Source organism: Canis lupus, chromosome 15 (genome assembly GCF_011100685.1).
Source record: "Canis lupus familiaris isolate Mischka breed German Shepherd chromosome 15, alternate assembly UU_Cfam_GSD_1.0, whole genome shotgun sequence".
In the NCBI taxonomy this organism is placed as follows: domain Eukaryota; kingdom Metazoa; phylum Chordata; class Mammalia; order Carnivora; family Canidae; genus Canis; species Canis lupus.
In genome coordinates, this window is record NC_049236.1 from 18,879,263 (window position 1) to 18,892,285 (window position 13,023).

Genomic DNA, 13,023 nt, shown 5'->3' on the forward strand with positions numbered 1-13,023 from the left:
AGTATGATGAAAGAAAAATTGAGAAAAATTATCATTTGTCTAATATTCCAACTTGGAATCCTTTAACTCAAAAGACCTTTTGTCCACCCTCCCTCCCCTGTGAGGTCTTTCCATCTCTTCAAAGAAACCCTCAAAAGAAGATGAATAAATTAAAAGAAGACCTACAGCAAGAGAGAGAGGTGCTATGTTGGGAGAGTGAGCTCATCACCATTAGGAGCTAGAAGGGCCCCACGGATTAGCTTTTGCCTTGATGAATTCACCACTACTGAGGACCTGGCTCTCAGTCTTAACAAGCTCAAGAATTTACTCTGGTCTATATTCCAAAGTATATTCTTTTCATTCTCTCAAACATCATAAAGATATGTATAAAACATAAAAATCTTTAAATTTATTTATTTATTTATTTATTTATTTATTTATTTATTTATTTATTATTTTTTCTTTCTTTAAATTTATAAAATGAGAAATATAACACTCCAGTGGAATGGACAATCACATTAACCTGACCAACATATTCTCTTCCCAACACATTCTCTTCCCATAGATTAGAATTATGAGATGTCAAATTATGGTCAGAACAAGCAAGATTTTGTAAAAAAAATATACCACATTAGACTCTGATAGCCACCCACCACAATCAGGAATTGATTACTTAGACTGAGTAATCAATTGTTTTTGACTATGAGGGGCCAAGATTCAGTCAATCTTGACCATTTGGATCTACATTGACAATATTTGCCTCTGGTGCTCTCCTTTCCCAATGCCTCTCTGGCTAAATAATTCCTTTTAATTCACAGCATCAGCACAATTAATTAGAACACTGACGATCCGGGATCCCTGGGTGGTGCAGCGGTTTAGCGCCTGCCTTTGGCCCAGGGCGCGATCCTGGAGACCCGGGATCGAATCCACATCGGGCTCCCGGTGCATGGAGCCTGCTTCTCCCTCTGCCTGTGTCTCTGCCTCTCTCTCTCTCTGTGACTATCATGAATTAAAAAAACAAAAACAAAAAAACACTGACGATCCTTGAGTCCAGGGACTCATTTTTATCTTTTTAAGGTTTCTTTCTTTTTCTTTTTTTAAAAGATTTTGTTTGTTTATTTATTTATTTATTTATTTATTTATTTATTTATTTATTTATTTAAGAGAGAGGGAGAGAGAGCGTGCAACTGCAGGAGCAGGGGGAGGGGCAGAGGGAGAAGCAGGCTCCCTTCTGGGCAGGGAGCCGCTAAGATCAGGACAAAAGCCAAAGGCAGATGCTTAACCTACTGAGCCACCCAGGGCCCCTTTATTAAGGTTTCCTGAAAGACATTTGTGTTTAGCCATTCCGTATTCACATCCCAACCTTCAGAGAGTAGCCATTAACTTCATCCAAATCTAACTTTCCACCGCCCACCTGGGGTAGAAAAGAACCATTTGAGGGTCTTAGCTATATCTGAGAAAACACAAAAATACAGTTGTCATTAGACTGACATAATAAATAAAAACTAAAATAATAGTGATTCTATATGCAAGTAATAGCTTGACACAACTGTCCCTTAATCTGATGCTTCATTGAGTAAAATTTCAACCAGCTCATTTGTAGCATAAAACTGAAGTCATTCTAAAGAAAAAATTTCTCATGAGTAATTATACAAAAATTAAATAAAAATGCTGCCACCAAGTGAATTTGTTAAACTGTACTCTGACTGTATCCGGGCCTCAATTTAATTGTCATCTGTCTATAAATACCGGAGAAGAATTTGCCATCATTTTAAGAAGATAACGGCTGGCAGTTTTCCAGTTGTAATAACTCAAAGACAGGACAGCATAGTGGAGACTGCAAACCCTTACACAAAGGATATGGTTTATGCATGAGGTAAAGGAAAGGCACGGAGGAGGAAATATTACTTTTAAGTCTATTACAAATATCAGGAAAAGATTAGAGAAAGACAGTGCCATTGAGTTGATGAAGGTCACATTCCAATATATAATTACAATCCCATTTAATGGGAAGAGAACTGTATCCTTCAGTAGCAGACATCATAGAAACCCATCAAATTTCAATCAGGCTTATGTTATGGATATTAGGGAGGAAGGATGGCTAAAAGATAATTACTTAGATCAGATCACTACTTTTCTAGTGGATGAGGTAATGGCGTTAATGGAACCAAATATGCTTGTTTTTATGTTCCAATGAATAGAAGCAGGACAAATTGAATAAGAATTGAATAGTGCCTCGGAGAGCCTGGCTTGCAGGTAAAGTAGGCTCAAGGGTGTTGCAATCAAGGGACAGGAAGGAAACCCTTTCCCAGAACAACTCTGCCCCTTACATCCTGCCAGGGAAATTCCTCCCTGGAATTTCTCCATGACAGTGCTATTTCTATTCATATTCAAAATGCCATTGAGAATGAAAGAACATTAAGCAGCTGCCAATTATTTACTTTTCAGTGGGAAATAATTTCACAACATTTATTTCACAAAAGTTTATTTATATATTGGGCCCTGGCATAGGCACAAGGGATACAATATGGAATTAATACAGATGTGATTCCTTGTCTCATGAGGTTTGGGTTCTAGCTGGGGAGACAGACATTAATCAAAAGTCCCTAAATGACTGTTTCTTTGCAGTGGGAGATAAGAGCGGTCAGAAGAGGAAGCTGGCCGAAAAATGCCTATGACATCATCGAAGCTGGAGTCTCAGGGAAGTTCTCTGAGGAAGTGATCTTGAACACTTGACTGACTGCTGACTGCTGAGGGCTTGAACAGGAGACAACTAGATGATGGGAAAGATGGAAACTCATTCTTGACAAAATAACAGTGTGTTCAGCATCCATAAAATGGAACATTATTCAGCCATAAAAAGGAACAGAGTACTGATACATCCTATGACATGAACGAACCTTGAAAACATTAAGCTGAGGGAAAGAAGTCAGACACACGAGATCACTTACTGTATGATTCCATTAGGTGAAATACACCTAATAGGCAAGTTCATTTGATTGCAGGGGAATTTTTTTTTTTTTTTAAAGTTGGCTCCGGGATCCCTGGGTGGCGCAGCGGTTTGGCGCCTGCCTTTGGCCCAGGGCGCGATCCTGGAGACCCGGGATCGAATCCCACATCGGGCTCCCGGTGCATGGAGCCTGCTTCTCCCTCTGCCTATGTCTCTGCCTCTGTCTCTCTCTGTGTGACTATCATAAATAAATAAAAATTAAAAAAAAAAAAGTCAGCTCCGTGTTCAGCGTGGAGCCTAACACAGGGCTTGAACTCATGACCCTGATATCAAGACCTAAGCTGAGGTGAAAAGTTGGACTGAGCCCCTGTCTAGTAGGCAAATCCATAAAAACGGAAGCCAGATTAGTGATTGCCAGGGTCTTCAGAAAAGGAAGAATGCAGAGTGATGGTTTAATAGGTATGGGGTTTCCTTTTGGGATGATGAAGATGTTCTGGAACTCAGTAGTGGTGATGGTTACACAACATTGTAAATGTACTAAATGCCACTGCATTATCTACTTAAACATGGTTAAAATAGTGAATTGTTGGTTACTTATATTTTACCACAATTTAAAAAAAAGCATTATGTTCAAAGGCCCTCCTCCTATCAGGGGTGAGCATGATCCCTTCTAGGAACTAAAAGATGGCTACTGTGGACAGATGACAGGGCATGGAAGGCAGTGGGGGTGGATGGCAGAGACTTGCAGCAAGTGCAGGCAAATGGCAGAAGCAACAGGGAGACAAGAGAGACAAGGCATTGGAGAGCTAGGCTGGGACAAGAGCATGCAAAGGCATAGAGATCATGTTAGAGTTTGGTCTTTATCTTAGAGTAATGGGAAGCCACTGAAAGTTCAGAAGTGGGTCGCTATATATATGTATATATCTCCCATATACACTTTAAAAAGATAATCATACAGCTAATGAAGAATGAGTTTTTATTTTTTAAAATTTTAAAAGATTTTCTAAAATTTTAAGTAATCTCTATACCTAATGTGGAATTTGGACTCAACTCTGAGATCAAGAGTTGCACACTCTGCTGACTGAGCCAGCCAGGTGCCCCAAGAATGAGCTTTTATACCTTGAAAGTAAGATGTGGTGAAAATGAGATGAAGGATGGCTTAAGTGTACACAAGACAAATGCTGCCTCTTTCCCAGTTTTTATATAGCTAATTTTGTCTGTATCTGCTAGATATTCCTAAATAGAAGTCTCAGATTATCATAACACACGAGGATTTTTCAGACTAAGCTAAAGGAGAAATTGATGTTGAGTTATCACGTGGGGCTTGAGTGTAAGGGGGTAAAATACTCTTAATACAGGAAAGTAAAAGAGTAGATTGGCAGACATTTCATGGGTTTTTAAGATAAGCAGACTAACTGGTGCTCAATAGAGTGTTTTATAAAAGTTCTCCAGGGATACAAAACATAAGAGACTCTTAATCATAGGAAACAAACTGAGGGTTGCTGGAGGGGAAGGGGGGTTGGAGGATGGGGTAACTGGGTGATGGACATTAGAAGGGCACCTGATGTAATGAACACTGGGTGTTATACAAGACTGATGAATCACTGACCCTCTACCTCTGAAACTAATAATACATTATATGTTAATCAATTGAATTTAAATTAAAAAAAAATGTTTTCATGGTAGGAATTGATAACCCCCCAAATTACCTTCTTCAATTTTAGTCATTGACAAATGATTACCTATTCCAGGTATCAGCAAACTATGGGATGAGGGTCAAATCCGGTCTGCTACCTGTTTTTATAAATAAAGTTCTATTGGAACACACAACGAAAAGTTCTTCAGGGAGAGTCCTCAGGTGAGCTTGGAATCATCAGTGGCAATAATAGGACTTCAAGGTTTCCATAGTTAGTCCCGTCTCTTGAAGATAGTAACTTCTGGACTTGAGATCGTTCCTGGAATGCTACGGACCGGCCTCTCTCAGCATCCACAGTGTGTGCTGTACTGGGGTGGAAATAAGGCTCTGTCTCAGTTTAGAGAAGGTGCTTTAGGAATAGATATGCTAACTGATGCTAGAAATTAGAGGGCTGGTAAACATAATATAACATTGTGAAGGTATGTATTCATCCATTTGTTCCTTTTTCATTTGGCAAGTGTTTTTTGAGTATTATCTATTATTGGCCACTATCCTATGCATAAGTTCACGAGATTAACAACCCGAAACTGGGTCATCTTATGTAATAACTAAGAAATTACAAGTAGGGATCTGTGGGTGGCTCAGCGGTTTAGCGCCTGCCTTTGGCTCAGGGCATGATCCTGAAGTCCCAGGATTGAGTCCCACATCGGGCTCTCTGCAGGGAGCCTGCTTCTCCCTCTGCCTGTGTCTCTGCCTCTGTGTGTGTGTGTCTCTCATGAATAAATAAAATCTTAAAAAAAAAAGAAATTACAAGTAAGGTGTAATTTTACAGATAAGATACATAAGAGGAACCTTCTGTATAGATCATAAGGCCAGAGCCTATGCACTCTTGTTTGCTTTCTATTATAAGAATTGTTTTCTTGGGGCACCTGGGTGGCTCAGTAAGTTAAGTGACTGACTCCTGATTTTAGCTCTGGTCATGATCATGAGATCATTGGGCTCCAAGCTGGGCATGGAGCCTGCTTAAGATTCTCTCTCACTCTCTGCCACTCCTCCCCCCATCCTGCTCCCCACCTCCAAACTCACTTACACAGGCTCTCCTCTCAATCTCTAAAAAAAAAAAAAAGAATTCTGTTCTCAATGGACGTAACATAGTCTTTGAATGAATAAGTTAAAAAGAAACTAATATAACTTTTTGTTCTGATGTCACATTTCCATCAACTGCTATTTTTGGTCTCTATGAAAGTTTTTTTTTTTTTTAATAATATCAGGAGTGCAGAAATCTTGGGTAAAGCTTGAAAATGGGAAAAAGGTAAAGGCTTCTTTTTGTTTCTATTTATATACATGTAAACTGTGTCATCATACACATCTTACACTCTAAGATGTAATATTTTCAGACCCATCTGACAAAGGAAAAGTAAAATGTTCAGTGAAATCCCACAAAACAATGTCCTTGTGAAAACAGTTCTCAGAAAACAGAGTAGTCCAAGTTCCCATAGTGATAAAGCAGCACTGCATAAAAATCCCCAATATCTTGGCTGTTACTATCTAGCTCCATAATAGAAAGCCTTTCCAGTGTGGCAGAGAACAGATGGGCCAGGGCTTGCCTCCTTTCTGTGGAGATGAAGATTGGTCAAAAGATCAAGAGACAATCGAACTGAAATGTTTCCTATTGACTCAAAACCAAGAAGCCAGGGTAGGAATGAAGGGCCATCCAGTGTTCAAGAAGTTTGAAACTCCAGATGAATAGCAATATCTCCAACACAATTCTATGGCTTAAATATATCTGAAGCATTAGATGTCAGAGGAAAAAATATTCACTTATTTAATTTAATTAATTAAGACTGAAGTCAGTGGCATATATAATAAATTTATTTTTTTTAAAGATTTTATTTATTTATTCATGAGAAGCACAGAGAGAGAGAGAGAGAGAGGCAGAGACACAGGCAGAGGGAGAGGCAGGCTCCATGCAGGGAGCCCGACGTAGGACTCCATCCTGGGTCTCCAGGATCACGCCCTGGGCCGAAGGCAGCGCTAAACCTCTGAGCTACCCGGGCTGTCCCCCTAATAAATTTCTAATAAGGGATGCATTCGCTTGAAAAATTGGAAAATAAAACCTACACTAAAAAAAAAAAAAAAAAAAAAAAAAGCATGATCTAGAAGGTGACTTCTTAGTACCTACAGAAGACTGACCAGCTTCTTAAAATGCCTGCTCCGGGGGGAAGAGAAACTTAGAAAGGAAACAAATATCATACAGATTCTTCAGCTGTTATAATTCATGGACACTGATAAGCTTAAATTTAGAAGGCATGTTTTCTTAACTGAGTCATTGATACCAGTCCTATTATTGTGTCAATTCAGAAAGAGATTTGTAATAACCCAGGGTTTATAACCCATAGCCTACCCATGAGGAGCTTTCGGGGGTCTGTAAGCCCCACTTCACCAAATTCGCGGATATATAGTGTGCGATGGATTTGTATCCTCTCAACTCAGCTAAGTTGGAACCATGTTTTCCAGAATTCCCTTTTCTACAGATTTCTAGGATAGTATGGCCCTCAAGAGAAATTCTACACAAGATTGAGAATGCAGAAGTGGGGCAGTAGTCATTTTTTTAAATTTTTAAATTTTTTTAATGCTTGAAAGGTGGATGCAGGACACCAAGTGCCGTTGGAACTCAGGCATGTTGCTGCTTATCTTCAGGCTCACCTTGAGGGCCCGAGGCAGCAGCTGGGCCCCTGCCAGATGCTCCTGCGGGATCAGCTTCCCTGACTCCTGGACCACATGCATATTTAGTTCGACGGTAGAAGGCACCACCTTCTCTTTTATCCGGCTTGTCTTTGCTTGCTCTACTCCACATCCATCTTCTTTTCCCAACTGCCTGTAGACTTCATGTGCCAGCACCAGACACAGAAACAACTTTACGCCCTTACTTAGGCCTCTGAACCAGCTCCTATAGTACAGTCACATCAAATCCTTATAATAAACTAGATATACGCTTATTTATTAATTACATATTTGTAATTAAGAAATACACATAAAACAAATATCCATATGGATTTGCTTAAACTCTGATACATAGTATGCCAAAGCATAATTTTTAAAAAGCTGCAAGTGTAACTCTCGTACAGGTACACCATGGGCATGACAAACTTAGTTTATTGATGAGGGAAAGAGCAAGGTGGCAAAGACTGTTCAAAGAAAAGATGCAGGAAATTGCTGTCACTAAGAGACAGGATGCTAGAATATGATTAATAATTTAGATTAAAAACTGGATGGTTTTATTTTTTTTTCAGTGGTTGAGTCATTTTATTGGACCAGAGCTCTGAGACAAGCTTTAGTCTCTCCTCCAGCAGCTTTTTCTGTGCAGATGCCACAAGCACTTGTGTCTCTGTGGTCCATACTTTCTCCTCCGTAGCCTCTAGCCTCTGCTCCACAATGGAAAAGATCCGCTCCACCCCAATGCTAAGCCCCATGCATGGCACCTTGCGTCCTTTAGGGTCGAACATGCCCACCAGCCCATCATAGCGTCCTCCAGCAGCCACACTGCCCACACCCAGGGGCTCTTCCCCTGCCTGCACTGGGGTTTGTAGCAGCACCGCCTCATAGATCACCCCAGTATAGTAGTCTAGCCCTCGAGCGAGGCTTAGGTCGAAGGTGATCTTGTCAGCAATGCCAAACAGGGTCAGGTATTCAAACAGTAGTTTTAGGTCTCCCAGGCCCTCCAAGGCCTGTTTGTTTTGGGACAGTTCAGGATCCTGGAGCAGCTGTTCCACTAGGGATATCCCACCATGCTGCTGGACGTAGTCCCCAATGTGGTCAGCTACCTCGGGTGCGAGGCCCTTCTCTCCCACCATCTCATTCTTTACTTCCTCCCAGGACACCTTGTCCAACTTGTTCCCTGAGGAGCAGATGGCACGGAACTTGCTATCAGGAGCACCACAGATGGCAAACATCCCATCTAGGATGCGCCTATCATTTACCTTGACCAGGAAGTCGCCTATCTGAAGGGATCTCAGGATCTCACACATGATCTCCAGGCACTCTGCATCAGGGATCATGGGGTCAAATTGTCCGGCAATGTCAAAGACACATTGATAGAATTCCCGATACCGGCCTCGGGTCACGGCTGGGTTATCGCGCCATACACTTTGGCTATGTGGTAGCGTTTAATGTTGGTCAGTTCATTCATTGCCAAATATCGAGCAAAAGGAACAGTGAGGTCATAGCGAAGGGACAATAGCTCTCCACCCTGGTCCTTCAGATCATAGATAAGCTTGGAGTCTTCTCCATACTTTCCAGTCAGTGTTTCCTTTAGTTCGGACACAGGTGTATCAATTACTTCTGTACCATGACGCTTGAAGCAGCTGATGATGACATCAAACACCTTCTCTCCAACGGCCATCTGCCGGGGACTGTAGGCTCTTGTACCCTTGGGGTTTCGAGCACAAACTTCTGTTTCCCTTCATCAGGGCCCAGCTGTGCCTTCAATTTCAGTAGTTTTGCCACCTCCTCCTCGATCTGCTCAGCGCTGGCCTTCTGCTGCTTGAGGCCCCGCACGCGCTCTCCCTGAAGTCGCACTAGCTCCTCCAATGCTGCATGTTCTGCCATATTGCGGCCAACTGGCGCTGAGGGCTGTCTAGACCCAAAAACTGGATAGTTTTTAATTGCCTCTAAATTCCAGAGCTGCATTTCCAACAAATTGTTATGTTTCTTCACAGGGTATCTCTCAAGCATTTCGAGCTGTATGCCAAATAAAATACACCTCCTGCATCTTCTCCTTTCTCTCCTTCCCCCCGAAAAGATACTCTAGTTTCTATGTTCCCTGGTAGTCAGGTCACCATGATGTGCATAAGGCCAGGGTGCATTAATACAGGGGAGCATGAGGACACAATTTCTTGGAACATTAATTTTACTCACTAGTTTTTTTTTTTTAAATTTTATTTACTTATTCATGAGACAGAGAGAGAGAGAGAGAGAGAGAGAGAGAGGCAGAGACATAGGCAGAGGGAGAAGCAGGCTCCCTGCACAGAGCCTGATGCAGGACTTGATCCCGGGTCCCAGGATCACGACCTGAGCCAAAGGTCAACCACTGAGCCACCCCGGCGTCCCGGTTTTACTCACTAGTAAGTAACACACAGCATTATTCTACTCCCTGGGTATTTGCAGGGCTCATTCCCTCACCTTTTAAATTTTTGATACAATATCACCTTTCCAGTGGTCCCTGACCACCTACCTCATCTGACACGTAGTCTGTTGCTCTTCTGGTTTCCTTCACCCTGCTCTCTTCTTTTTCTCTAGCATTTAATATCTAATAATACCCAATATGATTTACTTCTTTATCATGTTTATTGTTATTGTCAGTCTCACCTCTCAAGAATGTCGGCTTCACAAAGGCGAATGTTTTTGTTTTGTTTACCAAATTATCACCATGGGATCTAGGGTAGGCCACATAGTTGGCACTCTGTAAGTATTTGTTCAATGAATGAATGAGTCCACGAATGCATTTTACAGCCACACAAGCACGGCTATATTTTGGTGTAAACTGCGAAAGCCGTATGAATTAAAATGTAACACATCAATGAAAATCCTTATGTTTTCTTTATAATTCGGTACGTGTTTTTCACCTAAAAATTTTAAAGGAAAACTTTTGATCCCACAAAAAATGGAAATCAGTATCACATGCTTTAAATAGAAGGAAACTCTACAAAGATTATGTGATTATTAACATAAATATTGTAAATCTACCACTTAAAACCTTCTTTCCACCGGTAGCATACACTGTCCCATACTTCAGGAAATACTAGTCTAAGACATTTAATAAAATTTGAGATTAAATGTTGCTAACTCCTAAACCTGGAAGGGATTGCAGAAACTAGCCCATTTTCAGAAATGATGATAAGGGGGTTGAGAGAGGTTTAAGTGACTTATTCCTAGCCATGTAATGATGCTTTGGGGCTTCCACTGCTTCATTACAGAGCTCCCATGGCATGTGTTTACCTGTCTATAACTGTGCCATTTGCAATTAGGCAAATCCTCTCCGGCATTTAGCTGCCTCTGAGCTTTTGTTCACCTTGAGCACTTCCTTTTGTCTTTCTGGCTCCTCCCGCCCCGCCCCCCCCCCAACACACACACAGACTAGAATCAACCGGAGTGCCAACCTTCTCCATGAATGCTTTGTGTTTCTCTGTGATAGCATTTATTGGTCCTCTCTTGCATTATATTATTCTCTTTTCGTACTTGTTTTATATTTCCCACTTTCCTTGAGCTTCAGCAAAGAGTGTGAGCACAGAAACAGCCATATTTTATACTATTCCTGTAGGATGCCAACCATTATGCCTTTGTAAGAGCTTGGGCTCAGTAAGATTTTTGCAATGACCTATATTGCATCTCATTACTATTTGGGAACAAAGCTGTGGAAAATGTGATGCTGGTGGTCTTTCTACATTCCGGGGTCCATCTGTTTGCTATTACCTGTTTCCTACCCAGTGTCGACACCGACCTAAAACTCCATCTGCTACTTCCTCTTCTCTTCCAACCTGATTTGGCACTAAATCCATCAGACTCTACCTCAGATTTGTCTAGTCAGCATTGCTTGGCCCTAACGATTTTTACTAATTACTAAAGGTCTATTTGATTTTATGTGCCTCTTGAGAGACTCTAAGATGTGAGCAAGGTAACCAATACTGAGTTCAGGACAATGTGTCAAAACTATTTGGAAAGAAGTACTAAGCAAGCATTCAGGTTTGGAACTGGAAACATTACAGATGGGAGAGTGTGACCTTGGGAAACGAATTAACCTTTCTGGTTCTCAGTGTTTTCTCCTTTAAGATGAGAGAATTAGTTACAAGACCTCTAAAGTCCCTTCTGAATGTAACATCGCTGGTAGCAAATAATCAGCTTTTATGACAGCCTTAATTCCATTTCCTTCACCAATCTTTCCTGACCTCTATCACTATAAAAATGAATTCCTTACTTCAATTCGTACAGTGTTTAATTCTCAACTGTCTTACGGTAATGCCTTATCCTGAACTGTAGTAAAGTCAGCCTTGGTAGTTGTGTTGGCCTTACTCCATTATGTGGCCCTCCCTTAAGTAATGGGTTCTTGAAAGCACTAACAGCATCCTCGTGACTCGCCCCAAATGCCTAGCAAAGTGGGTTATATATAGTATCTGCAGCATGTGCTGAATTTCCCGACTGAGTCAATGAATGAGTGAACTGAAAAAGTATAACATCATGATCATTCTGTGCTGAAAGAGCTAAAAACCCAAAATGCTACTAGACGGATTGTATGATTAAAGAAATTCAAGAGCCGCCTGGGTAGCTCTGTGGTTGAGCATCTGCCTTTGGCTCAGATCATGATCCCGGGGTCCCAGGATTGAGTTCCATGTCGGGCTCCCCACAGGGAGCCTGCTTCTCCCTCTGCTTGTGTCTCTGCCTCTCTCTCTCTCCCTGTGTGTCTCTCATGAATACCTAAAATCTTTAAAAAAGAAAAAAAGAAAAATTTAAGCTAGGGTTATGAATTTTTTTTAATAAATTTATTTTTTATTGGTGTTCAATTTGCCAACATAGAGAATAACACCCAGTGCTCATCCCGTCAAGTGCCCACCTCAGTGCCCGCCACCCAGTCACCGGCCCCCCCCACCCTCCTCCCTTTCCACCACCCCTAGTTCGTTTCCCAGAGTTAGGAGTCTCTCATGTTCTGTCTCCCTTTCTGATATTTTCCACTTATTTTTTCTCCTTTCCCCTTTATTCCCTTTCACTATTTTTTATATTCCCCAAATAAATGAGACCATATAGTGTTTGCCCTTCTCTGATTGACTTATTTCACTCAGCATAATATAGAGTTATGAATTTTGATCACCATGGAAAGCAACTCCAGAAAATAAATGTTTAAACCCAATCACAACAGGCAGCAGGTAGCGTCTGTAGTATGTATAGGAGGAGAGGCCATGCTGCAGAGCCATCTCGAGCACAGATTCCAGAGGTGGTTGCCTGACTTTCATTGTGGCTCTAAAAATCTGTATGACCTCGGGAAAGTTAGGCAACCGTATCTCAGCTTTATCTTCTGTATCATTAAGTGCATCTACTTCCTAGAGGTACTGAGAGAATTAGATAGGTGCCTGGCCTGTGTTGTGTTCAATAAATGTTCACTGTTACTTCATAATCAGTACCGACATATTTCTGTATGTCTGTCTTTAGAACACAAACGGGAGTAATAATGAAAGCTCTCTCCTGAGAGCTCTGTGAGATTTTTCGTTAGATCTTACGACCATTGAGTATGTTCTACTTACATCATTACATCCGGAAAAAAAAAAAAATCTTAACTTAAAATACGGTAAAAAGCATGGAGATATTTTAAAAGTGACCTGGATTCTTACTCATCCCAAGCCAGTTTAGTTTTCCAGTTTAAGAATCCTGGCATCCTTGCTTGTCAAAAAACTGGCATAACATGAACTGC

General features: G+C 41.2%; 1 protein-coding gene across 1 annotated transcript; it reads right to left on the reverse strand.

Annotated features, from left to right (window-relative positions):
- Positions 1-1,330: 1,330 nt before the first annotated feature.
- Positions 1,331-9,203, reverse strand: LOC475406 (histidine--tRNA ligase, cytoplasmic-like). The gene is given in 5 exon segments (XM_038559165.1): positions 1,331-1,393; positions 7,272-7,443; positions 7,881-8,706; positions 8,709-9,002; positions 9,005-9,203. Coding segments are annotated over 5 exon segments (1,524 nt in total). The 5' UTR covers positions 9,174-9,203.
- Between the last annotated feature and the right edge of the window lie 3,820 nt (positions 9,204-13,023).